The 27515-nt window shown below is 39.0% G+C and overlaps 5 protein-coding genes and 1 long non-coding RNA gene across 6 annotated transcripts; 4 read left to right on the forward strand and 2 right to left on the reverse strand.

Annotated features, from left to right (window-relative positions):
• The first annotated feature begins 18 nt into the window (after positions 1-18).
• On the forward strand, positions 19-1033 carry LOC138139075 (chymotrypsin-1-like). The gene is made up of 3 exons (XM_069059238.1): positions 19-174; positions 236-434; positions 482-1033. The coding sequence occupies exons 1-3, from the start codon at positions 126-128 to the stop codon at positions 1011-1013; spliced, it is 780 nt and encodes a 259-aa protein (XP_068915339.1). The 5' UTR covers positions 19-125; the 3' UTR covers positions 1014-1033.
• A 601-nt stretch (positions 1034-1634) lies between these two features.
• LOC138138612 (cytochrome P450 4C1-like) lies at positions 1635-4091 on the reverse strand. Its single transcript, XM_069058597.1, has 9 exons — positions 3879-4091; positions 3639-3830; positions 3405-3590; positions 3287-3353; positions 3110-3236; positions 3010-3061; positions 2607-2960; positions 2382-2561; positions 1635-2332 (listed from the first exon to the last, which is right to left on the reverse strand). Exons 1-9 carry the CDS (start codon positions 4063-4065, stop codon positions 2154-2156), a joined length of 1524 nt encoding a protein of 507 aa, XP_068914698.1. The 5' UTR covers positions 4066-4091; the 3' UTR covers positions 1635-2153.
• A 2126-nt stretch (positions 4092-6217) lies between these two features.
• On the forward strand, positions 6218-7222 carry LOC138138585 (uncharacterized protein F23F12.8-like). Its single transcript, XM_069058575.1, has one exon. It carries the CDS (start codon positions 6218-6220, stop codon positions 7220-7222), a length of 1005 nt encoding a protein of 334 aa, XP_068914676.1.
• An 899-nt stretch (positions 7223-8121) lies between these two features.
• On the reverse strand, positions 8122-10889 carry LOC138138586 (putative odorant receptor 85d). Its single transcript, XM_069058576.1, has 5 exons — positions 10806-10889; positions 10266-10756; positions 10010-10214; positions 9802-9960; positions 8122-8208 (listed from the first exon to the last, which is right to left on the reverse strand). The coding sequence occupies exons 1-5, from the start codon at positions 10887-10889 to the stop codon at positions 8122-8124; spliced, it is 1026 nt and encodes a 341-aa protein (XP_068914677.1).
• Positions 10890-17194: 6305 nt separating this feature from the next.
• LOC138139256 (uncharacterized) lies at positions 17195-18766 on the forward strand. The gene is made up of 4 exons (XR_011162252.1): positions 17195-17961; positions 18009-18065; positions 18117-18206; positions 18331-18766. It is a non-coding gene; the product is annotated as an uncharacterized lncRNA (long non-coding RNA).
• A 1556-nt stretch (positions 18767-20322) lies between these two features.
• SMC2 (structural maintenance of chromosomes 2) lies at positions 20323-26569 on the forward strand. Its single transcript, XM_069059454.1, has 12 exons — positions 20323-20655; positions 20705-21016; positions 21062-21172; positions 21222-21500; positions 21655-21792; positions 21839-22474; positions 22526-22672; positions 22724-22987; positions 23047-23586; positions 23636-24223; positions 24283-24492; positions 24541-26569. The coding sequence occupies exons 1-12, from the start codon at positions 20488-20490 to the stop codon at positions 24652-24654; spliced, it is 3507 nt and encodes a 1168-aa protein (XP_068915555.1). The 5' UTR covers positions 20323-20487; the 3' UTR covers positions 24655-26569.
• Positions 26570-27515: the final 946 nt, after the last annotated feature.

Raw genomic sequence — 27515 nt, forward strand, 5'->3', positions numbered from 1 at the left:
TAGATTATTACATTTTTTATCGATGAGGACTACCTAGAACCACTTTACATTATTATCACTATCTTAAACATTTTGCAAGTGCTGTCGAATCTCGAGATTCAGTAGATCTCTCGGCACGTTGCGCAATGGACAAATTCGTATTAATTTTGACCACTTTTGTCGTCACAAGTTTACGTAAGTGCATTCCAAATTAAAAACTGACAAGATGGCGTCTACCTGTCACTTATTTGTGCAGCACTAATTGCAATATGCAACAAAAATGAAAATCCGTGCGTGGACAATTATTACAAATGGCGCCTGATCGGGGGGCAGACCGCCCAACCCGGTGAGTTCCCCTTCATGGCCAACCTTCGCAACGAGTCTAACGGCTTCTGGGGAGGCGCCTCCATCATCTCCAACAAGTGGCTAGTGACAGCAGCACACTGCGTCTATGGGTAGCAAAAATCTACAATGTGTCGTTTGCCTGAAACTGGTTTTGTAGGTACACCCCCGCAAACTTGTCAGTAGAAGTGGGCAGCAATCTACTGTCGACAGGCGGCACCCCCCACAAACTCCGCACTATTGTCATCAACCCCAACTACGACCCCGTCACTGCGGAGAATGACATAGCTCTTCTGGAGCTCGAAAACGAGATCATTTTCGATTCTTTGACCCAGCCGATTGAGCTAGGACCCGGTGTGGAGAACGATTCGAGTGTGGTGTTGGGTTGGGGGCTGGTGCAGTGGGGTGTGTACCCCGACGAGTTGCAGTTTTTACCTACGAGGGTGACACCTGTTGAGGAATGCGCCATCTATTGGGAGTCTCTGGTGGATACCCAAGTTTGCGCTTTCAGCAAGGACGGACAAGGGGTGTGTTGTGGGGATTCAGGGGGGCCGCTGGTCTCGTCTGAGGGGAAGCTCGTAGGGATTGTGTCTTATGGAGTTCCGTGTGCTGTAGGGTCGCCGGATATTTATACCCGCTTGTCTGCTTTCAGCGACTGGATCACTCAAAGTACCCAAACTGTCAAAATTTGAATAAATGACATTTGACACATTTTACGTGTTGTTTTGTTTCCTCTTCCCTTGCGTATTATCGTTGGAAAAAAATGTTAATTCTTCGAAAAAATACCGTACTCTGTGTGTAAAACTCTGTTTCATCGATCATGTATTTAATTAGAGAAATGTGGATTTTTCGATTAAAATGTCACCGTTGCCAACCTAAAAAATGCGGTTTTTTACCAAATCGCAAGAAACGAAAAGGTCAAAAAAATTGTATATTATTTTTTTTATACAGCGCGAGGAATACATTTTGGTCGTCAGTGCCAACTGAAAAATATTGGTATTTTTTGTTCCACACACGACATTATGTCGGTTATGTTTATATTTTTATCTTTGAGGGTAAATTTCAAATTTACATTCTTCACTTCACTTCATTGTTACCAACAGATTCTCTTGATCACACCGTAACCCAAATCCAAAAAATACCAATCATAATCAAGACGGTAATCATAATTGACATAATTGACAATAAAGTATAGTTTACAATTTTTTTTGAAGTGACAGAAGTTGACGGCTAAAATTTTTTGGCCGCCATAATGATTGGTCAAGACTTTTTTAAATTATATACATACTTAGCACTTTAATAAAGTAAACATTATTTCGTAATTATCTAATTTTATTCCAATGTAGGTATTACCTTATATTTGATTTGATCAATACAATTTAAGAAAGAGCAAAGAGAACATGGTAATGACCGTGGAGGGAGAAAAGACTGGAGATGGCACTAATTCAAATAAGTGTACCCGCCCGCGAAAACTACAGAGTCATAAAAGGTTTCTGAATATAGACGCTAGGCCAATGGCTTCCTTCGCGTTCCTTCCAGGCGCATTGTGCTTCTTTATCTAGCGCATTGTGGACTGGGTCATAAAAGGTTGTTGCACGTGCTTTTAGAGGGTTCGGATTTTTAACATGGGCAGCATAGGAAATGCCATCTCCAGTCTTTTCTCCCTCCACGGTAATGACTAATGACAATTAATGTCATACAAAATTAGTAGGTTATGCCCGTTTCACCCTATTGTAGACCACTTTCCATTCTGTCAAAGAATGACAATCTCAATTTATTGCTCGTATATTTGCGCTAATTTCGCTGTTGCTATGTTCGTTGCTGCTAATTTGTTACAAAATCCAGTTTTGTCTCCTCTTCATCTTGATCTTGTGTCCGTTTCTAGCTTTGGTCATCACACTAACATCCAACTGGATGTCCGCCACAGACTTATATGGCGTGGAAACTAATCTATACTGTCTCAAAATTATGGCCAGTGCAGTTTTCATCGACAGCATCGCATATCTTTTCCCTGAAACAAATCCATTTTTCACTGTTTCCTATGAGTCCTACATACCAACCTATGCAATCCCTGGGCCCCGCACTGAAAGGCAAATAGCAATACTTATGTCTGTTTGCCACTTCTTCTGGCAGAAATCTGTCAGGATCGAATTTGAGAGGATCCTTCCAAAAGCGAGGGTTCCGGTGTAGCGACAATATGGGAATCAACACCGTCGATCCTATCGGTAGAGTGTGCTCTCCTAGAAGCTTTCGTAACAATTTGCCCCGACAGTTTCATTTTTTACCTAGCTGGACGTCGGTGTCGAGTTGACGAGCTACACCTGGCACCACCGGAAACAGTCTCATAGTTTCTTTGATGACACGTTCCAAATAAACCATCTCGCTCAGATCTTCGGCTTGCGGAGGTCTACTACCATCAAGAATTGCAACAATCTCGTCGTAGACTTTGTCCTGCACGTCTTGGTGCATGGCTAGCATCACTAAGATGTAACTTTGGATAAGAGCAGTTGTTTCGCTGCCCCCAAAAATCAACACGCTCACTTCTTCCATCAGTTCCTGATTGGTCCACTTCTGCTCTTTGTCTGTGATGTCGATCAAGTGGTCGAGGAACACTTTTCGTTTGGGTATGAGACCGTCATCTGCAAAATCTCTCGTATTTGGTGCACACTCCTTTCAACTCCTCTTTACCTTCATCTATGGTTGGCAACGTCACATTCTGCTTCCTCTTGGTTTCGACTATCTAGAATTGACAAGTGACGGTCGAGTCAGGTCAGAATATTGTTCTTACTCCTCCGATGTAGTCGAAGAGGCCGGTTGAGATAGAAATGAATTCTTTGTGCAACGACGTGAGCTTCCAGATAAAATCCGCATGGAGCCAAAAAAAGAAGAGTCGACGAGTTAGCAGACTTTGAACCCTGCAAGGGACAAAAGAGTAGTCTACATGTATCGACATTGACATCCTTACCTCGTCAACCAATCCCTGTACTTTCTAGTACCTTTCATCTCCCTCACTTCGGTCCCCAATGACGTCTCTACAATTCACGAAAAAACATTATTTTGTACAAGCTTCAGGGCTTTTTTACCGCAAATCATATTTAAGGTGGTCTGGAACAATATCGGGAACACATCGACGTGGCGATTGCCGCAACAGACCTCCAACTTGTCGACCAAAACCCCATTGTGTTCGACAAATATGTTCAAAAATGAGTTTAATATTTTCGGGTTGAATGTCAAACTGATGGTCCTGCGGTGGCGCTTCCAGATACTCACTGCAACAAATCTCTAAAACATTCAGATTTTAAAACGAGTTTGTAGACCTGGCGCCAGGAGCAATCCATCCCCCAGAACTTCCTTTCCAAACTTGTAGAACCACGCTTTTTCCAGAGAGTTATTCAGTACCAGTTCTATGTCTTTTGGGTTTGCAGCGATTGCAAAAAAATGTGTACCCAACCACAGTTTCGACACTGACTGACACTTGTCGAAAATCTTCATCAGTCTATCCAGAAAGACTAAAAACAACTGGATTTGTTCCTGTCAAGAGTGGATCAATCTGGTACCTTCTTGTCCTCCGATGAATAGGTGAGCGCTTCCGATCAAAGGAAAGGCGAAAGGTCCGTCCAGTTTCGACGCGTAATAATAGAGCCATCGCCGCCCCCACAAGAATTTAATCACGTAGATTATGATGGCACTCGAAAAAATCGACAACAGCAGAACTGTTACACTTGTGCTTTGAAGTGGTACCATTTTAGCAGAATTTGATAACGACTGGTCTGCAACATTTTATAGCTTCTCGAATTCGACCAAATTACGTGTAATTGTAGTTTAATGAGAACAAGGTCCCAAGAGATACCTACTGAACGTGACTTTTTTTTTGTTTTCCTGAGTCTAAACTAATAACAAATTAGTTTCAAGGTTTTCAAAATGAAACAGATATTTCATAATAAGTCTAATAATTATAACCGGGCAACTTGTCCAAACATTTTTCAATGACATCTAATTTCGATAGGTTGGTAATGGGTTTAAATGTCACTTGTCACACATGATTATTTTTTAGGTAACTTCTTACGTCAGTATTTTGAGTGTAGTTGGTAGTCATTGTTATATAATTAATCTGTTCGTTTTTTGACAAACAACAATTACGATTGTTTAAAAGATTAAGGGCCAGTTTATAGAAAGAGAATTAAATATTTAATTCGAGTTAAATTTTAATGTGCGATTAACCCATGAATCCGAAACTTCGATTCGTTCACTTCGATCACGTGTTCAGTTAATCTCGCATTTGATTACGATTAACTTAATTTAGCTTCTGTAAACTAGCCCTAGGGGTCAGTTTACAGAAGCGAAATTAAGTTAATCGTAATCAAATACGAGATTAACTGAACACGTGATCAGATTGAACCAATCGAAGTTTCGGATTCATGGATTAATCGCACATTAAAATTTAATTCGAATTAAACATTTAATTCTCTTTCTATAAACTGGCCCTAAGGGTCAGTTTACAGAAGCGAAATTAACTTAATCGTAATCACCATGTCGTCCGCATACGCCAAACCATTCGCCCTCTTTCTCTCCCACCTTCACCTTGTTTCTCGTTCTCGCATATATCTCCTCGACCTTCCGCACCAGCCATTCACTTATTCCTCTTTCTCTCATACATTCAAACATTTTCACTCTGTCAACCTTGTCGAACGCCGCCTTGAAGTCTATGAACAATGCGTACATCCTCCCCCCTTTCTTCCTCAATTCGTTCCTTGCTAAATGGTCCAGGATGTACACATTGTCCACAGTACCCCTTCCCTTTCTGAACCCTGCCTGACTATCCGGCAACACTCCCTTTTCCTCGATTTCCCTCTTCATCCTTTCGCTCAAAACAGACGCATACAACTTATACCCCGTGTTCAGGAGAGTTATTCCTCGGTAGTTTTCCGCTCTATTTTTCTCGCCTTTTTTAAAAATTGGGCAGATTACGCCTTCTCTCCAGTCCGCCGGGAATCCCTCTCCTCTCCATACCCCATTCATCAGTTCAATCATTCTCTCTACCATTCTTTCAGTCCCATACATCCACGCTTCATTTTGCACCCCGTCCCGTCCCGGTGCCTTTCTCTTTTGCAAGTGTCTTATGTGTCTTCCCACCTCTTCCGCTGTGATTTCTGTTTCTTCCATCACCGTCTGCTTCTCTTTCCTTTGTGTTCCCACCTTTCCTTCTTCTTTCCTCCCTTCCAGCAGTTTCATGAAGTACTCTTCCCATTCTTGTATTGTTATTTTCTCGCTCACTGGTTCCTTTTTCTTCCTCTCTCTGTTTATGTATTTCCACACCTCCCTCTCTGTTCTTATTTCTTTTATCTCTTTCTCCTCCCTTTCCCTCTTCTGCTTCTTCTTCTCTCTACATCTCTCTCTGTATCTTCTTTTCGCTTCTAGGAATCTGCTTCTGTCAATTTTGTTCCTCCTCCATCCTCTCAACGCCTTTACCACTTCCCTCTTTGATTGCTCACATTCTCTGTCCCACCATCCATTTTTCTTTCCTGCCCCTTTTGATCCCCTTACTATCACCTCCTTTTTCTTCGTCGCTTTCTTGATCACTTCCTTTAGCTCTGTCACCATCTTCTCTATTTCCTGCTCCCTTGAATGTTGCTTCCTCCAGTCTCCTCCTCTACTCTTTCACTCCATGCTCACTCCACACTTTTACTATCACCTTCTTCTCCTCCTCTCTCGTTCCTCCCTTTTCCTTTTCTTCTTGGTTCGTTCCCTCTATGGTAATTTCTAGAGGGAGATGGTCGGAGTCCACTCTTTCTCCCACTTTGAACTCTTTCACTCTCTCCCATGCTGCCTCATTTACTATTGCGTAGTCTATGACTGTTTCCCCCCTGCTGCCTACGTATGTCACTTCCCCTTCCTCATGGCAAAGAGTGAGAGAGAGATGAAAGAAATGATGAGGAACCTGGAAAAGTATGTGAGGAAGAAAAAGCTGGAAGTGAATGTAGAGAAGACGAAAATGATGGTGTTCAGCAAGAGAAAGAGGAAGAATGAGGAGAGCGAGTGGAAGTGGGAAGAAAGCAAGATAGAAAGAGTGAGCGAGGTAGTGAGGAAGGCGAACAAGGTAGTTGGATGTGTGTGGGGAATAGGAGAGAGAATGTGGGGAGGCGAGTTCGGGAGGAGAATGATGATGTACGGAGCAGAGATATGGGGATGGAAGGAACAGGAGGAGGTGGAGAGAGTGCAAGAGAAATATTTGAGATGGGTGCTAGGAGAGGACAGAGAAACACCAGGGTACATAGTGGGGGAAGAGTGCAAGAGGAGCAAGCTGAGAGTAAAAGCGGGAAAGAGAGCGGCAAAGTTCGAGGACAGAATGGGCGGAAGGGAAGAATGCAGGATACTGACTGAGTGCTATAGAGAAAAGAAAAAGAACGCGGATGAGAAGGAGAGAGAGAAGTACTGTAGGAGGAACGGGTATGCCAGCGAGGAAGTGGAAAGTGTGAGAGCGGAAGGAAGATGGATGTGTGCGGAGCTGAGCGAGAGGGACAGAGATACGGACAAGCAAGAGAGAAGGGAGAGAATCAGAGAATCGAGGTACAACAGGGAGTATGAGAGGTGCGTGACAGAGGATGTTCCGGTGTATCTGGGGAGAGAGAGCACGAAAGAAAGGAAAATGATGGCGAAATTTAGATGTGGGAACGAAGAGAGAGAGAACAAGTACTGGATGGAGGAGGAGGAAAGAATGTGCAGGATGTGCCGTGAGGAGAGAGAGACGATCGAGCACATGTGGAGAGGATGCGGTGAAATGAGAGAGAGGGAGGAAAAGGAACGGGGAGAAATACTGAACGAAAACGGAAGAGAGATAGGATGGATGAAAGAGGTATGGAAGAGGAGAGAAAGGATAGAGAAGGAGAGGGGTGGGGAATAAAAGAAAATGTATGTTAATTTAAAAAAAAAGAATTATTTTTGGAATTGTAAGTTTATTTAGAACTGTGTAAGGTATAGGAATCCTTTAAAGCCCGTAGGGCAAAATAAAGTAAAGTAGTAGTATACTATAACTTAATCGTAATCAAATGCGAGATTAACCGAACACGTGATCAGATTGAACCAATCGAATTTTCGGATTCATGTGTTAATCGCGCATTAAAATTTAATTTGAATGAAATATTTAATTCTCTTTTTATAAGCTGGCCCTAAAGTTAAGAAAAAATGTTTTGCTCCTAATGACGAAATTAGCAACATTTTTTTCTTTGCATACTTATAAAATTTTATTTCATCAGTTATTATCTGGTAAATTACAGAAATACAAAAGTTTTCAGTCAAAGTGTAAGCTTCGGATCGTACAGCAAGTCCATCGCCAAGTGAGTAAGAAGCAAAGAAGTTAAGAATTTTGGACGTTGTGGACTCCCTTCTGCGTTCATTTTGTTCTGTTTTTTACGGAATCACGATTTTTTCTGAAACTTGTACTCGACAGTTTACATTTTTAACCACGTTGAACATCGGTTTCAAGTCCACGAGCCACACCTGACACCACCGGGAACAGTCTCATACTTTTTTTGATGATTCGTTCTAAATACACCATCTTGATCAGATCTTATGCTTGTGGTTGGTCTTTTGTTACCATCAAAAGTTGCAACAATCTCGTCGTAGATTTTGTCCTGCACGTCTTGGTGCATAGGTAGCAGCATTAAGACATATAACTTTGAATAAGAGCAGTTGTCTTGGTGCCCGCAAAAATCAACATGATCACTTCTTCCATTAGTTCCTGATTGGTCCACTTCGACTCTTCGCCTGTTATATCAATGGTCAATGGTCAGATCAGGTCCCCTAGTTGGTATACATTTCTTTCAACTCCTCTTTACCTTCGTCTGTGGTTGGCGCCATCGCCTCCTGCTTCTTCTTGGTTTCGGCTATCTATAATTGACAAGTGGACGTCCATTTGGGTCGGAATATTATTCATAGCCTTCCGACATACTCCATGATGCGGTGCAACCAGATATTAGTTCTTTGTGCAACGAAGTGGACCTCCAGATAAAGTGAATTTCAAATTTTAAAAGCGGTTTCTAGAACTGGCGCTAGAAGCAATCCATCCGCCAGAACAACAATTTATCCTTCAAAAGCGGATAAATCTAGTACATTCTCGTTCTTCACTGAAGAGGTGAGCGCTTCCGTCAAGTTCGGATGTGTAATAGTTGTTTCATCGCCGCCCCCACAAGAACTTGGTAACGTAGATCACGATCGCACTCGAAAACATCGACAATAGCGAACAGTGCTCTCAAGTGGTACCATTTTGGCAAAATTTTGGTCAAGATTCGACTGAAGCGTTTTACAGCTTCGCCAATTTGATAAAACTACGTTATAATGGGGACAAATTAAGAGATACTTTCTTAATTCTACAGTGTGGAATAAAATGATTTACATCTAGTTACCTTTGGAATTTTTGCACATGTAAATTTTCCTGTACCGCTCTACTTTTTTTTTGAAGTGCCGAACTATTAGTTCTGTCAATAAATGTCATCAATCGAATTGACAATTGTTACAATTTACTAAATTGAATTAACAAACGTTGGTGGCCACTTTCAACACTAGCTGTGACTTGCTTTTCTTAGCTCCTTTTTAATTTCAATCTCTACTTTGCATTCATATCATCCCTTCGCAATAAATCACATTTGGAATTTTGGAATATTTTGAGGTTAGGCTTTCTTTTTTTTGTAGAGCGGCATTTCGTATTTTTACAAGGGTAATGCAAAGGTAACTAGATGTAAATCATTTTATTCCACACTGTATGAAATAATGAACAATCGTAGCGTCTTTTTGTTGCTACACCGAATAATAATCGATTAGTCTCAAGGTCTTGACGAAAGGACAAATAATCCCTAATAATTGTAAAAACAAGTGGAATTTTGTCGAGATCTGGTTTTAATAACTCCCCTCCTGATAGATTCGTACTAAATTTAAATGTCATTTGTCAAACAATATTGCTTTTTAAATGTCTTTGATGTAACCTCTTACGTCAATGTTTCTCCTGTAGTTCGTATTTCCTGTTGTTACATACCTAAAGACAAATAATTCGCTTCTTTACAAACAATAATTATGATTAATTATTGTTGTTATCATTAATCTACTAAATTGAAAAAAAAAACTTTTTTTTTGCTACTCTAAGAAAAATTTATGTTGTTTCTACCGTCCTTGATATGACTTTTCGCTTCTTTTACAGCCTATTGATTTCTTTGATGCTGTGATCCTTGTCTTGTAAAGCGTTAATTATCCTGCAGGCGCTACGCACTATATTGTTCTAACAATTACATTTGTGCAACAGAAAAATCTTCTGGATAACAAACTATTTTAACTAGAGTGCATTTGTGATTGACGCCGCCACCCTTCAAATTTTAGATTCTTAGGTTGGTACTTCATGGTTGGAGCAGTGCAGAAAATGAAAATGCGACTCTCAGCACCTGAAAGTGCTTGGTCAAATAGTAAAAAACTGTCAAATGTCAAACTCCCTACTTGCAGAAACACAGTTCTGTCCACATTGAGCAAACCACCTCCTGACATTCTCAAGGGATCTTGCGCTTTCATCAGCCAAAACAAAACAAACTTGCGAACTTTAGGGTCATCGGAGTTGTACCAGTCGACGTTGTAGATCTCGTTGACCAAATTTTCCGCCTAAAACAAATCTTTCAACTGTCAACTGTCATAATCTTGACATTGTCACCTCTATCTCCACATTGCTGGCGGGCATAAAAATGACAGCTCCCTGTATATTCAAAACTATGATGTACGTCACACTTCTGAGGACTTGAGTGACGTCCGAAGAACTGTCACGTAAGATATAAAATTGTATGGTGATGCCTAAGATGTTCATCAAGAAGTTAAAAATGAAGAAGAAGGAAAAAATGTCGTTCAAGGTCTTGTGTACTCTAAAAATGACAGTTTCTTTTGTTGTTCCGCACTAATTGAGTTGGTACTACTTGAGCAAAAACCCGTGGTGCACCGAACACGTCTTCAGTGCTTCGAAACACTCGTCTTGTTTCGAGTTGTCAGCTGCGATACGAACAGATTTGAGTGTTTCTGTGATCAGGACCAGCTGCGCCTCGACGTCAGTGCATAAGAACAAGAAGAAACCGTCAATCGCCACCGACATGAGTGCCAACTCGATGAAGAAAACCACCTCCATGACGTAGACAAAGACGTAAATGCATTTGTTACCGCTTGGTATCCAACAATCGTTGGGCAAACTGCCGTCTTGGACCAGAAGAGGCGCAAGACAGATCACACTGACTGCTCCCAAACCAACCCACCGGAACAGCTTTATCATCCTGAGGGACGCCGTCGCGTTGGCGCGCAACCGCTCCGCGACCTCTTCACCGCAAGAGTCGTAGTGCCAGAAGCTGGAGCGCGCCTCGAAGATGCCTTCGAACTTGTCGGAGTACACCCAAGCGATGAGCTTTCGGCTGAGGAGCTGCAAAAGCGCGTCAGTGTTTGTCGTGGGGAGCTTCGTCTAGGTTTACATGTCCGAAGGTGGTCCACGACTCAAACACCTCCGTGAACTCGAACACGTTGTTGCTCTTGTACTTGAAGTTGAACAGCATCATCGCGTAAACTAGGACCAGAAGAGGCAGGAGAATGTAAGACGAGAGGTATTGTCTTGGTGTGCTCGAAACTTTTCCCAATCCGAGAGAACGAAAGGAGTTTTTCACGAAACGGAAATAGTCTTGGTCGGCCATTTTGCAGTGTTTCTCGCGAAATACTGAACGCGAGACGTGGGGTTTGACTCAGCCTTGGGGGGTAATTATTTTTTTGCGGCGATTTTCAATGTTTAATGAGATGAATCGAAAGGGTTTCAAGTTGGTAATTTATGAAATGCAAGACTCGTCTCTGGTACGCTCACGTGAATAAGAGTTTTTGTAAAACACGAAATGATCGTGTATTAATGTAAATTGTGGTTGGGTGCTTTGCAGAAAGCGCGAGTCGAGGAATGGGGCGTGGTGGTTGCACACAGGGAGGTATTTTCCAATCTATATTATTATGTGTACATAGCTGATGATCTTTTCAATTGACTTGACGACTAGAATTTCATGCTTCGAGGACGAGGAATAAACGGAGGAGAATATAAAATAGTTCCATATTTGTACAACAAGTTATGAAAAAAAGATACTTTCATAGCGTGTTGTACACACTATTTTTTTGCATATTGAAAAAAGTTGAGAAATTTGGTCTAAAAGGATTTATAAAAAAATTACAAAACAAAAGGTTGGTATGCTTTGACAATCATCTCCAAGGAGATGGAATAAAATTATGCAAAAAGTACTACTTTCACTACGATTTTTTGTGTAAAAAGTGCTACTTTCACTACGATTTGCATGTAAAAAAGTGTCACTTTCATTACGATATGCAAAAAATGATATTTTTTGTGCAAGAGTCTGTTTTGATGTCAGAGGAAGATAATTAAGACAGTACATGTTTTTTAATGATATTTTAAGGCGAAGAATTGTGTCAAAAAAACGGCAACGCAAACAACAACAAACAAATGAAAATCGGATAAGAACATGCGAGTTTTTTTTTACATTGTAGGTATATAAATAGGTACACTCATGGAGTTTTGACCGTTCCTCCCGATTCACCCTGTATATTAAAATAAATTAGGCTTTATGTTGAATACTCGAATTCAAGGTCGAATGGGAATCATATCTAGTAAAGACTAAAGAACGTCGATTTATCTTCGGAACGGGTTGAAATAGTGTGTGAAATGTTAAGAAAGAAAACATATTTTTTTGTTCGACACTGTCAGAATTTGATAATTTTCTCCTGTGTCAACGGATTTTGATAAATGTCACCACTTGTCAAAACGAAACGTCAAGCTAATTTTAAAGATTTTAAGCGATTTGGAGTCTTTAAGGGGCTCGTCGAACAAAAAAACGTTGTATTTAACTCGTTCGTGTGTTAATTGGTCTTTTTTGGCACTCGTGTGCCTTTAAAACACTCGTTTCACTTGCGTTTTAAACTGGCCCACTCGTGCCAAAAAACCCCAATTTACACACGAACTCGTCAAATAAACTACTATGATTTTAATGGAGTAGTATAAAGGCGGCCTTACACCAAGGCAACAATTGGCAACATGTTGCCTTGGTGTAAGGCTGCCTTTATAACCGGCAATATAAAAAACAAATTCAAACAAAATTGTGAATAATTCGGAAATGGTAACAGTTGCAGGGAAAGTATTCTAAGGTAGTTTGTGGGCGTTCCAAAGATGCATCTTTTGATTTGACTTTCAACTCCATAGGAGGAGGAGGAGGAGGAGTCGAAATTGTAAACCACTTAGAAGACTTTTACTTGAAGCATAGATATGTTGATCTCCAGATTGAGTTAGCTGGAAATGAGAGGTTTAGCTTCAAAATGGCGCAACCACCCTTTACTATTTGTTAACGATAAGGGGCTGATGTGGACCTCAAATCGCAAAACTAGTGTCATAGGTTAGATGCAAATTTTTTCGCGTTTTTGAATTTACTTTTCAAATGAGAAATCGAGAAGAATGAGAGGGGGGTTTGATTTCTCAAGAAGACAATATGGGGAAGGTGGAAGGGATTTTTTTAAATCTTTATGTAATTGGCAATGAGGAGGTCTTATTTCAACATATTTGCGACCAAAAAGAGTAAAAATCATCGAGAAATTGGTCGGCACAGGCGTCATTTTGTGGTGTGAGAGCCAAAAAAAGGATCACACAAATTTACTTCAACGTCATTTATTCGGTAACTAAACGCTGTTCAAAAATCAAAAAAACCTTGTGGTGCAAATAACACACATTTTTCATGACATTTCCTATTACTTGTCACAGTGACAGATAAGTCATTTTCACCACAATGTTTTTTTGATTTTTGAACAGCGTTTACATGTCCTAGATTGAATTAGTTGACAGATAATAATTAATTCGGAGAACGAGAGGAATTTCTCAAAAATTAAAGTAATTATTTTGGGCCAGAAGAAGGGCCTTGACGAAAGAAATCCAATGGTGCAAGATTCATTCCGATGTGTTACTTAATACCTAAGGGAGCTGTGGCTGTTTAATAAATGGTTTTTTTATTCGGCAATGTCAGAATTTGAGAATTTGCTCCTGTGTGAACGGATTTTGATAAATGTCACAACTTGTCAAAACGAAACGTCAAACTAATTTTGCGATTTGGAGCTGAACAAAAAAAAAAACGTTCGTGGCATGAGTGGACCAGTTTAAAACGCGAATGAAGCGACATAAAAACTTGATTTTTAATCGGATAATTTTATTTTTACACGAAAGGTTCGTTGCAGTTGCAACGGAAAAAACTCGAGATCAAAATCATGATTAAAAAAAAATTGTCTAATGCTTTTGATCGAGATTTTTTTCCAGGAGGCAACAAAACTTGAGTGAATTAAAATCAAGATTGAGTGTATTTTAGGGAGATTAATACAAGACAATTCCATAAACACTGTCCAAAACGTCTTGTTGAATTCATTTCGAATACAAATGATGCGACATTGATGCGAATTAATTTGACAGCTATTGCGAAACAATCGAGCTACTCGCATTTGAATCAGTAGGTAAGTGCTTATTCACAATGGACATAAGACATAAGAAATACATAAGAGATACCTAAGAATAATTTGTAAATTTGGGCAATTGGAAAATAATTTATGTGTCCATATAACTCGAATATGATTCTTTATGCCTTTTTGTACACAACAATAATGTTCACTGAGGTCACTTCTCATAAGTTATGTAAAAACTAATAGTAGGTATATCCACTGCATGTATCATGAATTTCTTATGCCTTATGTCAAGCTTATATGTCCTTTGTGAATAAACACTTATAAAAAAGCTACGTCGCGTTTAATCGCAATAAAAAGCTACCTTGCTTTTAATCACTTAACAAATCATCTGATTGGTCAGAATTTGAAAAAAATCACCACGGTGATTGGCCGAATATTAATCACTTAATCAGGCAATAAAGAAAGAGTGGGTAGTAAATGTTTCTTTTCGAGAAATTTTTTGTTGCGAATCCGAACCAATCCGATGAGTTGAATTCACTTATAGGGAAAGTTTCGGTCACAGACGCCATTTTGTCGTGTCAGGGCCAAAAAAATTGAATGTCCAAATTAACATCATTTTACTCGGCAACTACAGGCCCTAGATTGGATTAGTTGACAGATAATAATTAATCAGGAGAACGATAGGAATCGAGTAAGGTCACTAAATCAACACACTACGTAATGTGTTGATTTAGTGACCTTAGAATCGAGCGGTGAAAGAATCACTGCAGTTTCTTCAATAATAAGGGAACTCCTGTGCAAACCGGAGCTAATTTGGACCATTCCAAAATTCGAAAATTTCCAATGCTTAATGAAAATGCGAAACAAGAGTGAAAGGAGCCAGATATACTTAATTCTTTCAGCTCAGAAGAAGCATCTTGACGAGAAGAATTAAATGATGCGAGGTGCAAGATTCATGGCGATATGTTACTTAATAAGGGAATTATGGCCCTTTAAAAAAATGATAAAAAACAATGGGAAGGGGAGAGGGAGTACATGTTTTTTCTTTTTTGCACAAATCCGTGCCAAATCGGATTTAACTTAATTTAAAGATGGCGAATTTCTCTACTATTCTTGGCACCTCCACCATTGATATACCTACGACATATTTCCAAAAGAATTTGTTGTTATGAGATAGAGAATAGATTAAAATCTATAACTGACAGTCAATTTGCTCCTGTATTCCAAAAATAGAACAAATTACAATGATTTATTTTAGATCTTTGGCGCCTTCGCCATTTTGAAATCACATATTTTCAATTTTTTCTGTTGTCTAAAGAAATAAAGGTTTACACTTTTTTAATTCAATTCCTCACGTGAAAATCTATAACAGACAGCCAATGTACTCCGGAAATCCAAAAATAGAAAACATGGCGAATTATTCTTTTAAATTTTTGATGCCTCCCTCATTTTGTCTATCTCTCTGTCTCTCTGTCCATTTGCGCGCATTCATTATTTAATTTCCTCATTCGTTCTTTAAAGCATTCATCGATTCATTAATTTTTCATTGACGATAACTTTTGCAATAAACACCATTTGGAATGTCTGTCTGTTTGTCCACCTTTCTCTCCGTCTATCCATCAGTCTAGTCTTTTAATTTTGTTCTTTTCGATTTTCTAACATGAAAACGTCTAAGTATATTTTTTTCTAGCAAAGCTTTTGTCAACAATCCCATTTAAGTACATCCAGAAATACGCATACATAATTTATATGCAATGACATTCAAAAACGCTCTCTTCAATTGATTACCTAAGCCACCGATTTCAACGTATGTAATTACTTCAAACTAATACATTAGTTCCTTGTCCCAACTCCAATCAAATTGATTCACATATTTCCCCGTTCAATACAAAATGGCTGCCAATTCCAAAGACATCTACTCCTCGTTCTACCCTTTCTACAGATTTTTGCGTTGCTTCGGATTACTACCTTTCACTTTTGACCCAACAAAAAGAGTGTTTGTTGAGCAGACTCGACACAAAATAATAAGTTTTATTCTATTAAGTGTTGTGATATGTGCACAATCCGTCATGGTATTCCACTGTCAAGTATCCCACAACTCGGCATCCAGCATACAACTCCTGCTAAACATAGATTCTTCCATAGTATTTGCAATCCAATTGATCTACTTCAACCAACGCATGTACAGAATCATAAATCTACTTAGAAAATTCGCTGACCTCGACAGAGACATCAACTTTCGGTATCTTCCCGACAGGGAACTCGCCCTCTACTGTTTTCTAAACGTCACACTCTTGGTTACTTACATCACTGTAGACGTTGTCATTTTAATTCAAACCACCTACCCTACCAGCATTCTTTGCATGTTTAGTCAATACAATTCGTCGCTTTCTTTTCTGATCCTTCGCGTAACTTTTGCATTCTGCATAAACGAAGTCAGACTCAGATTTAAATTTTTCCAAGCCCACACAAATCAAAGCAAAGACGCTGTCGCCTTAAGGCACTTGGTGGAGCTGCGTGAAATTTGCAAAATCGTCACTTCTCTCTACAATTTTCCCTTAGCTCGAAACTTGGGCAAAGTCTTTCTTTATTTGACCATCAACTTGGTACTCCTTCTTTTGGTGCCGGAATTTACCGGAGAAAATGCCCTAAACATTTTTGTACTGCTCGTGTGGTGGTTTCTTACGTTCGCAGAAATGATCCTAGTGATATACCCCGTTGAAAATTTGTGCACCGAGGTACACCACACTTATTAGTGAACCCTCGAATAAAATCATCTTTTGCAGATATCTACAACCAACGAAGAACTGGAACAAATAGAAGACTGCTTTAAACAAGTAAGTAATGGTGAGCAAATGTCATCAATAAAAAACAAGTTTCGCAGAACGAACTCTTCAATCTTCACCTCTACTTGAACAACATCAAGTTTGTCATTTGTGGAGCTCTCCCTCTCAACTACACTCTGGTCTTCACTGTAAGTGGTGCCAGTGAATTTTTTTTTTGATGACGTCGAAGTTTTCAGATAACAGCAGGAAGCGTCACGTATTTAATATATTTAATCCAGTTCAAGGCCATGGAACAATGATGTTGTCAACTTGTCCAATACAAAATTGTTTCGTAATTAATGTCCAATAAATGTTTTAGTCAACATAAACACTCAATTACGTCAATTTTTTATTGACGTAATCCATCAGAGTGGTTTTTTTTTGTTGCACTGGACATGTTTCATCATATTTTCATCAATACTTCAGCAATAACACCCAGCTTGGAAGTGTCTAAAGTGTGACAGCACTGTCTACATAAATGTCCTCCAAAGACATTTACTCCTCGTTCCAACCGATTTACAAGTTCTTCTCTTTTATGGGAATAATGTCGTTCACCTTCGACTCCAAAAGAAGAATTTATGTTGTGACATCGAAGCGTGAAATAATCGTTTATTTTGTCTCGATTTGTATTATCTCAATACAATTCCTTATGGTTTTACATTGTCACATTAGCACTGGTTCAGCATCGAGTTTGCGAATCTTATTGAACACAGATTCTGTTGTGATGTTCACTATCGTCTTCATCTATTTCATTTGGTGCAAACACAGAATGGTCAAACTGTTCGAAAAGATCGAAACTTTTGACAAAAGCATACATTTTCAGTATTATGGCTCCACGAAATTCACTCGATATCTTATTACGAACGGAATACATTTGTTACTGTATGCTGCTGTAGACACTGTCGTTGGTGTTCACGTTGGACACCCAGTAGACAACTTTTGTTTGGGCAGTTATTACAATTCGACATTTTGCAATCTGCTTGTAAGACTGACTTTTGTGTTCTTCATAAATGAAATATTGATCAGATTTAAATTTTTCAAAGACAACGCGACTAAAAAAATTATAAAACCTTCGAAAAAACATTTAATCGAACTGGGTGAGATTTGTAGATTGGTGAATACTTTGTACAGTTTACCTTTGGGTCGCAACTTTGTGAAAGTATTTGTATTTTTAACAATGAATTTAGTGTATTTCTTCTTAGAACCAAATTTAGTCAGTGTCGACAACACTTTCACTAATGTTATAATCTGTTGGCGCTGGATTTTAGCTTTTCTAGAGATGGTTTTCATAGTTTATCCGGTAGAAAATTTGTACACTGAGGTACGAGTCATTGAAAATGTTTCAAATTAAATAATGTCTTTTTGTAGATACGTACGGCTACCGAAAAACTAGAAGAAAATGATACCGAAGATTGCTTCAAAGGAGTGAGTATTCTTGTATTGAAGAAAATCAACGAATAAAACAATTTGCTTTAGAACGAACTCTTTAATCTACAATTGTATTTAAACAACATAAAATTTATTGTTTTTGAAGTGTTTCCAGTCGACTACACTTTGATCTATACTGTAAGTTTTTATGATTGATAAGAGATAAGAAAAGGAAAACTTTTTATTTAAGGTCAAGGAAAAAATCTGATTTTTTTCTTTACACTGTGTAGACTACTTTTGCTTAACTTTTTTTTTTTTTTAGATTATATCTGGGACCATCACTTATTTCATATATTTAGTTCAGTTCCGTGCCATGGAATAGTAGTTTATTTAACGAGTTCGTGTGTAAATTGGGCTTTTTTTGGCATGAGTGGGGCAGTTTAAAACTGGAACGAAATGAGCATTTTAAAGCCCAACGAGTGACAAAAAAAGCCCACTTTACACACAAACGAGTTGAATACAACGTTTTTTTGTTCGACGAGCCTCTTAAAGGCTCCAAATCGCTTAAAATCTTTAAAATTAGCTTGACGTTTCGTTTTGACAAGTTGTGACATTTATCAAAATCCGTTCTCAAATTCTGACAGTGTCGAACAAAAAACAGGAATTATGATTCATGTATAAAATATAATTTTTGGAACATTTATTGTAAACGTTTAATATTGTAATAAAAAATAAAGAAATAAAAAAAACGTGCCTACTGTATTGGAGAAAATCAGCGAAGTGGCTGACCTCTGGTGGTAATTTTTGAACTAACGAAATAGCGAAAACAAATGTTTACGTATTGGCCGTAATACATTTCAATCGCCTAAAAATATCCAAATTCGTTTGTTTTACATAACAAATTGTGCATGAAGTGATGATGAGTACAGTTAATTTCAAAATTATAGAGTACACCTAATTTTCTACAGTGTGAAATGCACATATTTTTTGTCAATGATCAATGGTCAATTTTGACAAACAAATTCCGAATCTAACCGAAAACGCGAAAGTGCTCATTCTTTCCAAATTAGAAGAAGATCCGGGGGGTAGCCCAGTATTATAAACATTGCGAAGAGCACCATGCAGAGGATAAAACAGACAATATTATGGTGTCTAAAATATCAGCGACATTTTATGTTGTCAAACTTACCTAACCTATAAAAAATATGACGTTCAAATTTCAAAAAGGCATCTTTACAAGTGGAAAAATCTGTAATATATCGACTTCTTGATTTCTGAGGTGTACTCGATAATTTTGAAATTAACTGTACCTCAAAGTGTTATTGCTCCGTGCCGCAGTGTAATATAGTGTGATATTTAGTGAGCAAAGACATTTCTCTGCACTATTTCCATGATGTTATTTCCCAATGAAAAACTCTAAAAAATACCAAGCAGGAAGTTTTAAAAATCGGAAAACCTATTAAAGAGCTTCTAGAAATAAGTGAGAATAGAGTCAATTGCTTTATTGGCCCCTAAGAGTTGGGTATCAATCCCTAATAATAAACTGTTTAAAACCCCTTGCGGCAGGCCCAGATGTTGCGATTTTTTGCAAACAGACTCAGGGATTCGGGCTAGATTCGGAGATATTTTTATTGGGGGGTTACAAAACACTTTCTACCAACCGATTTTACACCTTTGGGCAAGTTTGTGAAGCTCTGATGATTATAGCTTTTTACACAACAGCAGAAGGTGTCAAGTGAGACAACTGAAACTCACAGCGATTCCGTCTCACAATTTACCAGTGGGTACTCACAATAAAACCGTAAAATGTCCACAAACTACTAATAGGTAACCCTTCTTAGGTATGTACTATAATAACAAATTTTATTGACCGAACTAGTGTTGTTTTTTTGTAGTTCGTGAAGGTTAAATTTTGGTGTAAAAGAAGCAGGAAATGATCTGGGTGACGCTGCTGATGCTGAGAAATTTTCTCCAACTGTTGATGTTAAATTGTTAAGGAAGAAACAGCACAACAGACAAACATAAATGCTGGAGAGCCGGTTCAGAAAGTTGCAATGACAAAGGTCTTGGTAGACAAATCAACGCAAACTGATGATCTTGGTGGTTCTTATAACTTGCAATTTGTTTTAAACCATTTATTATAATGTAAAATGTCAATAATTGTTACCGGCAAATTAAATCCAAATACAAATGAAATCAGCTGTTCTTTCTTTTCCGTATTTCGTTCAATTTGCAGCGCCATCTTGCGGTTGCTGATTTTCTCCAATTATCTTTACCATTATTCTATGGGCATTTCGAAGCTCCGCCCACCATCACTGCCCCCCCCTAAAATTCAAAAAATGGACTGCGCTGATGTCCGTTGCAAATACAAATTTGTTGGTTGTGTTTTTTTATATCTTTCAGATTGAATAATCATGAAGTTTAACAGAATTTGTCGGCAGTGTTAAACTTCAGAAGAACAAAAACGACACTTGTCAAGATGTACGTCAAGTCGGTTGTCCTTGACGGTTTTAAGTCGTACGGACACAGAACAGAAATCACAGGTTTCGACAAACAATTCAACGCAATCACCGGATTGAATGGCAGTGGCAAGTCAAACATTCTCGATTCGATATGTTTTGTACTCGGAATTTCAAATCTGAGCCATGTAAGCGCATCATAACCTCAATTGCGATTTTGTAAAAGCGCGGTTGTAGGTCCGCGTCGGCAATTTACAAGATCTGATCTACAAGAGTGGCCAGTGTGGCATAAATAAAGCTACAGTGTCTATCACTTTTGACAATAATAACCCAGAGCAGTGTCCACCTGGTTTTGAGAATGTGTCAGAAATCACAATCACCAGACAGATTATCTTGGGGGGCAAGAGCAAATACATGATAAATGGGTCAACAGTGCAGAATAAAAAGATTCAAGATCTGTTTTGTTCAGTGCAGCTCAATGTCAACAATCCACACTTTTTGATTATGCAAGGGAAGATTACTAAAGTCTTGAATATGAAGCCATATGATGTAAGCAGGTTTTTGGAGGAACATGCACAACATAATTTTTATTAGATTTTAGCAATGATTGAGGAGGCTGCAGGGACAAAAATGTATGAAGTAAAAAAGGAGACAGCTCAAAAGACTATTGAGAAAAAAGATGCTAAACTGAGGGAATTAAAATCTGTAGATGTAACAAGTTGTCAAGATTTTTTTGCTGATTTTGTTTTTTCAGGTGATTAATGAAGAGTTGTCACCCAGGCTTGAGAAACTGAGAACTGAAAGGACAAAGTTTATGGAATTTAAAAACTTGGAGAGAGAGTTGGAGCACATGCTTAATATTTATCAAGCATGGGAGTTTTTTGCATCTAAGAGAAAGTACATCCAGGCACAGGAAATCCTCAAGGATGCTGAGAATAAAGTGAAAGAAGAGGAGACCAACATGATGAATTATAAGAATGAGATTGAGGAAATGAACCACATTATTGAAGATTTGACCAAAAAAGCTGAAACTGTAAGTGTTGGGATTGTTTTGTATTAAAAAATAATTTTTTTAAATGACGCATTTTTGACACTGGAGACCTCTACATCAACTGAACAATAATTCAAAAATGGCGTATTTTTTAATGTTTTTTACTTTGGTCAAAGAATTTTTTTTACATATTTAGGATGGAAACGAAAGTTTGCAAAGAGTGGAGGCTGAGCTGAAGACGGCTGAGAAGTCTCAGGCCAAGGTGAACGCGGCCGTCAAATCTGTCGACGAGGACATCAAAACTGAAATAAAGAAAAAATCTCAATTGGAAAAGGTTGTCTTCACTTAAAGTCTTCCTCTGTGTAACGACAAATTTTCAGAACTTCGCCGACGACGAAAAAACATTGAAGCGGAAGGAAGAAGAACTGGACAAAGTCCAAGCCATGTTCGCGAAACTGAAAGAGGCGGACCAGCGCGACACAGATGCCTTCCTCAAGTCCCAGAAGCGTTACGAAGCCCTGAGCGCCGGCATGGAACTAAACGAAGAAGGCGAAGCCGAAACTGTACTCGAACAGTTGATGAACGCCAGACAAGAGGCGGCCAAAGCCAACACCGAGATGAAGCAAGCCTCGATGCGCCTCAATTTCTGCCAGACTCAGTTGAAAGACAAGCAGAAGCAGCGCCTCTCCAACGCCAACGAAGCACAAAGCGACAAGAAAGCGTTCGACGCGACGAGTCAAGAGGTAAAGAACCTGGAGGCGGCGCTGAAGAAGTTGCATTTCAACGACGATAAAATGGCCGAGTTGCAAGGACGGCGGCGGCAGCTGACGCAAGAAGTGAGGCATCTGAAGGACAGGATCGACCATTTTGAGGCACAGAGACCCTACACGCAATTTAGGTATCGCGACCCCGAGCCTAACTTCAACAGGAGCAAGGTGTACGGGGTGGTCTGTCGATTGATCAACGTCAAAGAAGAGGGCGCTAATGTCGCTATTGAAACCGCGGCAGGTGGCAGGGTGAGGTCCGAATTATTGTTTGTTGTCAAACGGTGAAGGAATTTTTTCCAGTTGTACAACGTTGTGGTGGATACCGACGTCACGGGAAAGAAGTTGCTGCAAAAGGGTGATCTCCAGCACAGAACAACCTTCATACCGTTGAATAAGATTCAGGGGAAGAAAATGAGCGACAATATTGTGAAGTTTGCACAAGATTTGGTGAGTTTGACAAGCTCGAGGGTCAGCATTAATATTTCTTATTTGGTCTAGGTGGGGGAAGAGAACGTGCAACCGGCGATCTCGCATCTCAAGTACGACAAACGTCTTCAAGTGGTCATGGAGTTCATTTTCGGTAACGTGTTCATCTGTAAAGATTTGAACGTCGCCCGACAGGTGGCGTTTCACGACCGCATCAAACGCCAGTGTGTCACTCTTGAAGGAGATGTGGTAGATCCCGCGGGTACCTTGAGCGGTGGAGCTCCTCAGAAAGGGGGTTCGGTTTTGAAACACCTCGACGAAATTAAACAGGCCGAGGTGTGTTGATTTAATAATTATTAGAAATAAAAAATTTTGATTTGTAGATTTGATTTCAGATTGAGTTGAACGCGAAGGAAGAGGAATTGGGAAAAATAGAGAGAGAGATTCACATGATGAGCGGTAAACAAGAACAGTTTGCGAGCATGAATCAAAAACTGGAAATCAAAAGACACGAGTTGAACCTGATCAACCAACGTCTTCAGCAGACTTCGCATTACAGACAGCAGGAGGAGATCGCGAATTTGCAAAAGGAGGTGGAAGCTTTGACGGAGAAGATTCAGTGTTGTAAGGAGAGCGAAAGCAAATTCAAGGAAAAAGTGGAGGAGTTGGAGGCCAAAGCGAAGAATTCGAAGGGAGGGAAAGAAGAGCAGTTGAAACAGGCCGAAAACGAGATGAACAAGTTGAAAGCGAAAGCGGATAAAAGCGCGAAAGAGTGGAAGCAGAAGGAGCAGGATTATGAGACTTTCAATTTGGAAATCGAAGAGTTGAAAAAGAGTTTGGAGACGACGGAGCAACAGATTAAAACGGCAGAAGAGACGATCGCTCAGTTGAAGGAGAAGCGAGAAGAGATCATCGCGAACTCGCAGGAGTTGACCGTGAGTATTTGTCAACGGCGAGGCTGAGGTGACCGTTGTTGATTTGCAGGAGAACGTGGAGCGGTTGCAAGCCGAGGTGAAGAAGGAGAAGGGAGTGATAACCGAGAAGAACAAAGACATACAAAAGAAGATGCGCAGGAAGGAAGAACTCCAGGCGAAGATCACCGATTGCGAGGTGAAAGCGAAGGAGCACGCCCACAAGCTGAAGAAGTTGAAGGACGACTGCAAAAACTTGAAGACGAAACAGTCGGACTGCGAGAAACGGGCCAAGAACAGTTACCTGAAAGACGCCGAACAAATGACGGACGAAGAGGGCCAGCAGCTGGAGAAGAAGATAAGAAAAGCGCAAGAAGCGAAAAACAGCATGGGCAGGACGGTGAACAACAAGGCGCAGAGCCACTTTGAACAACAAGAGAAAGAGTACAGCGAGCTGCGCCGGAAACAGAAGATCGTGGAACAGGACAAGAGAAAGATCATCCAAGTGATCCAAGATCTGGACAAGAAGAAAGAAGAGATACTGAGGAAGGCGTACGACCAGATCTCGAAGGATTTCGGTTCGATTTTCAGCACGTTGCTGCCGGGGGCGAACGCCAAGTTGCTGCCGCCGACGGGACAGACGATCCTTCAAGGACTAGAAGTGAGACAGATCGGGATCGTGGAGTTTCGCTCGACTCACCACCACGAGTTTTTGTTTAGATCAAAGTCTCGCTAGGGGGCGTGTGGAAGGACAGCTTGACGGAACTGAGCGGAGGACAGCGCTCTCTGGCGGCTCTCTCGCTCATTTTGGCGATGCTGCTGTTCAAACCGGCTCCGTTGTACATCTTGGACGAAGTAGACGCTGCTCTGGATCTGTCGCACACGCAGAACATCGGAAACATGCTGAAAACTCATTTCAACAAATCTCAGGTACGGGTTTTTGTTCCAGCGTGTCAATATTGATTTGTGATTTCGCAGTTTATCATCGTGTCCTTGAAGGATGGGATGTTCAGTAACGCCAACGTTCTTTTTAGGACACAGTTCGTAGATGGCGTCTCTACAATAACGAGGAGTGTAAACAGAAATGCGTAATTTACGAACGCATTTGTGTATATTTTTCTGCAATTAATAAAATACATTTTTTAAGTTTTCAGGAAAAGAAATACAGGCTGTTACTTACATATTTTATAACACCAGTAAATGTCCTTTTTTTTTCAATATGTTATAACAATGTATATAACGGGTGACTATTAAAATTTTCACTTAGGGTTGGCTATAGGCGATTTGTCGCGAGTTACGAGCAGTTACCGTATGGTTATCTGTGGTTTATCCCCACTCTTATCCTTGCTGTGACCATTTTCTAAGTTCGCGGAAACAAAACGGTTATTGGATTGGCTAATGCTAATGTGTCTGTGATGTGTCATGCTGTGCTCGAAACCGCGCTCGAAGAATAATCTCAAAAGTTGTTTATAACAAAGTACATAAAAGCAGAGACAACCCCTAAAAGTAAGTAAGGTTTTATGTCATATGAATGTGATTGAAAATTTCATATTTGTAGAAAATGGATTCACTCGATTTATGTGTTAATCATAAAGGGAAAGATGTTGTGGTAAAAGTGAACTTGGAAACCGCCAATATGTTGTTAAATGGTAAAATACTTTTGAAGAGCTTTACTTAATTATTAAATTTATTATGATTTCATGTTGGTTGTAGATCCAGAAGCTGCATATGATTTTATGGAAAACTTTTTAAAAGAAAAAAAATATGAGTTATCAGATTCTGAGCCTCTGGGAAGTGATGAAGAAATAGAGACAAAAATAGATGAAAGAGAGCCTAAAAATTACAAAATGACAAATGTACCATTAGATAAACCCCAGGAAAAGAAAGTATACGAAATTTGGAGGAAAAAAAAACCTGATGAAACAGATCATACTGCAACACTGTTTTTTTTGGATTTACGACAACGATTGAGCAAAAAATTTGATGATAAGTGTACAACAAAAAATAACTTATGGCACAAAATTGCCAAAGAAATGGAAGATGCAGGTTTTAACTTAGGGAATCAAGCAGCTGAACGATGTCGTCAGAAGTTCAGTAATATGCAGAAGCAATATATTGCATATAAAAAACATATGAGAACAACTGGAAAGGAACATAGAGACCCTCCTCCATTTTATGATCAGTTAGACGAAATTTTGGGGTACAAAGATAAAGTAGACCCCAACAACCTACAGGATTCCTTAGCAGTACCTGAAGAATCTACTGATAGCGACATTACTGGTGGAGAATGCTCTACATCATCGCTGGATGCAGTAGAAGCTATCAAAAATAGGTTTGCTAACGTTAAAAAGGACACAAAACCACCTTCCTTTAACAAACAATTATGTGAACTTATGGTACAACATCATAAAGAAGAAATGAACCAAAGGAGCCAACATTTTGATTCTTTACGTTCTCTTGTGGAAACACAAAATGAACAGAGGGAGAGAATGTTGCAGCTTATGGCATCTTTCATGAAAAAAGACTAAAATTGAAAATGGACTTTGGTTCGACAGAATTCAACTTTTGTGTTTTGTTTTTATAATACCGGGTGATCAAGAAAGACTGTTTAAGTTGGCAATACAATTAAGAACATTTTTTTATTCGGCTATTTACAACACTGCAACCGGATATGTTTTGTGGGTTTATTTAACAGATATCTGACGTAGCATTAATAACGACAAAAAAATTGTAGGTTGTGAGAGTAAAAATTAACGGCAAAAAGAAATCAAAGTTGGAATTCGGAATAATAATCTAAAAATTAACTAAAGGAAATTCTCGAAGTGCTCCCCATTTTGCTCTAAACATAAATTAACTCTTCTCTCGGACGATTCACCAGCATGTTTAATTTAATTTAAATTCAGCATTACCAACTTAAACAGCCCTTCTTGATCACCCCGTATAATATAGTTTATTTGAAGTTACAATGTTTATAATATTTTAAGAGTTTACTTTTCAGTAATAAATGCTGTAAAAAAAATTCAAACAATTAATGAAACCTAGTTAAACAATAATGTTCTAGCAATATGATCCCTCTTGTGTCTACCTAATCTAGCTTGCTCTTGATTGTCATCGCGATATTCAAGTCTTCGTGGTTCTTGTAAGTCAATTTCCCCATCCCACTCATCTGAATTTATATAACAAAAATTATGGAGTATACAAGCTGCAGTTACAATTTCTATAGACTTAGAAACTGTGTAGGTATTGATGTAGTGTAAACGTCTCCATCTTCCTTTAACAATACCAAAGGTATGTTCAATAACAACTCTATCTGCACTTAAATGAAAATTATGGTTGCTTTGTAGACGAGTCAAATTTGCGGATTTCCTATATGGAGTCATTAACCAGGATCGAATAGGGAAAGCACTGTCACCTAATAGGTGATATTCTTCCTGGGGAAAATACATAGCTGGTCCATATGTCTCTATGTTCTGAACTAACAGAGAATTAGAGAAAACCTAAAGTACAATTAAAAATTATTGAACCTGTGTACTTGAATATATAAAAAAAAGAACCTGAGTACCCATGTGTCTGTAACTACTTACTCGAGCATCATGTGCTGAACCCGGGAAGCCCACAAAGATATAAGTAAAAATTCTATTAAAAGTGCAAATTCCCAGCAAATTTATAGACTGACATAAATATCGATCTGTATAGCTGTCATTTTGTGTTTTTGGTACTTTTATGTTTATGTGTGAACCGTCAATAACTCCTACAACCCCTACGAATTCAATGTTATATTAAAAAAAAAGCATTAAAAACGTACTTGATTAACTACCTACCTGGATATTTAGTAAAACCATTTACAATGAAATCAAACTCCTGTTGGGTTGAAGGCCACTTAATTATTTGTTTTTTTAGACCCACTATAATATATAACAGAACATTAACTATTCGCATAACTGAAGGAATTG

This window comes from Tenebrio molitor, chromosome 9 (assembly GCF_963966145.1).
Source record: "Tenebrio molitor chromosome 9, icTenMoli1.1, whole genome shotgun sequence".
NCBI classification, from domain to species: domain Eukaryota; kingdom Metazoa; phylum Arthropoda; class Insecta; order Coleoptera; family Tenebrionidae; genus Tenebrio; species Tenebrio molitor.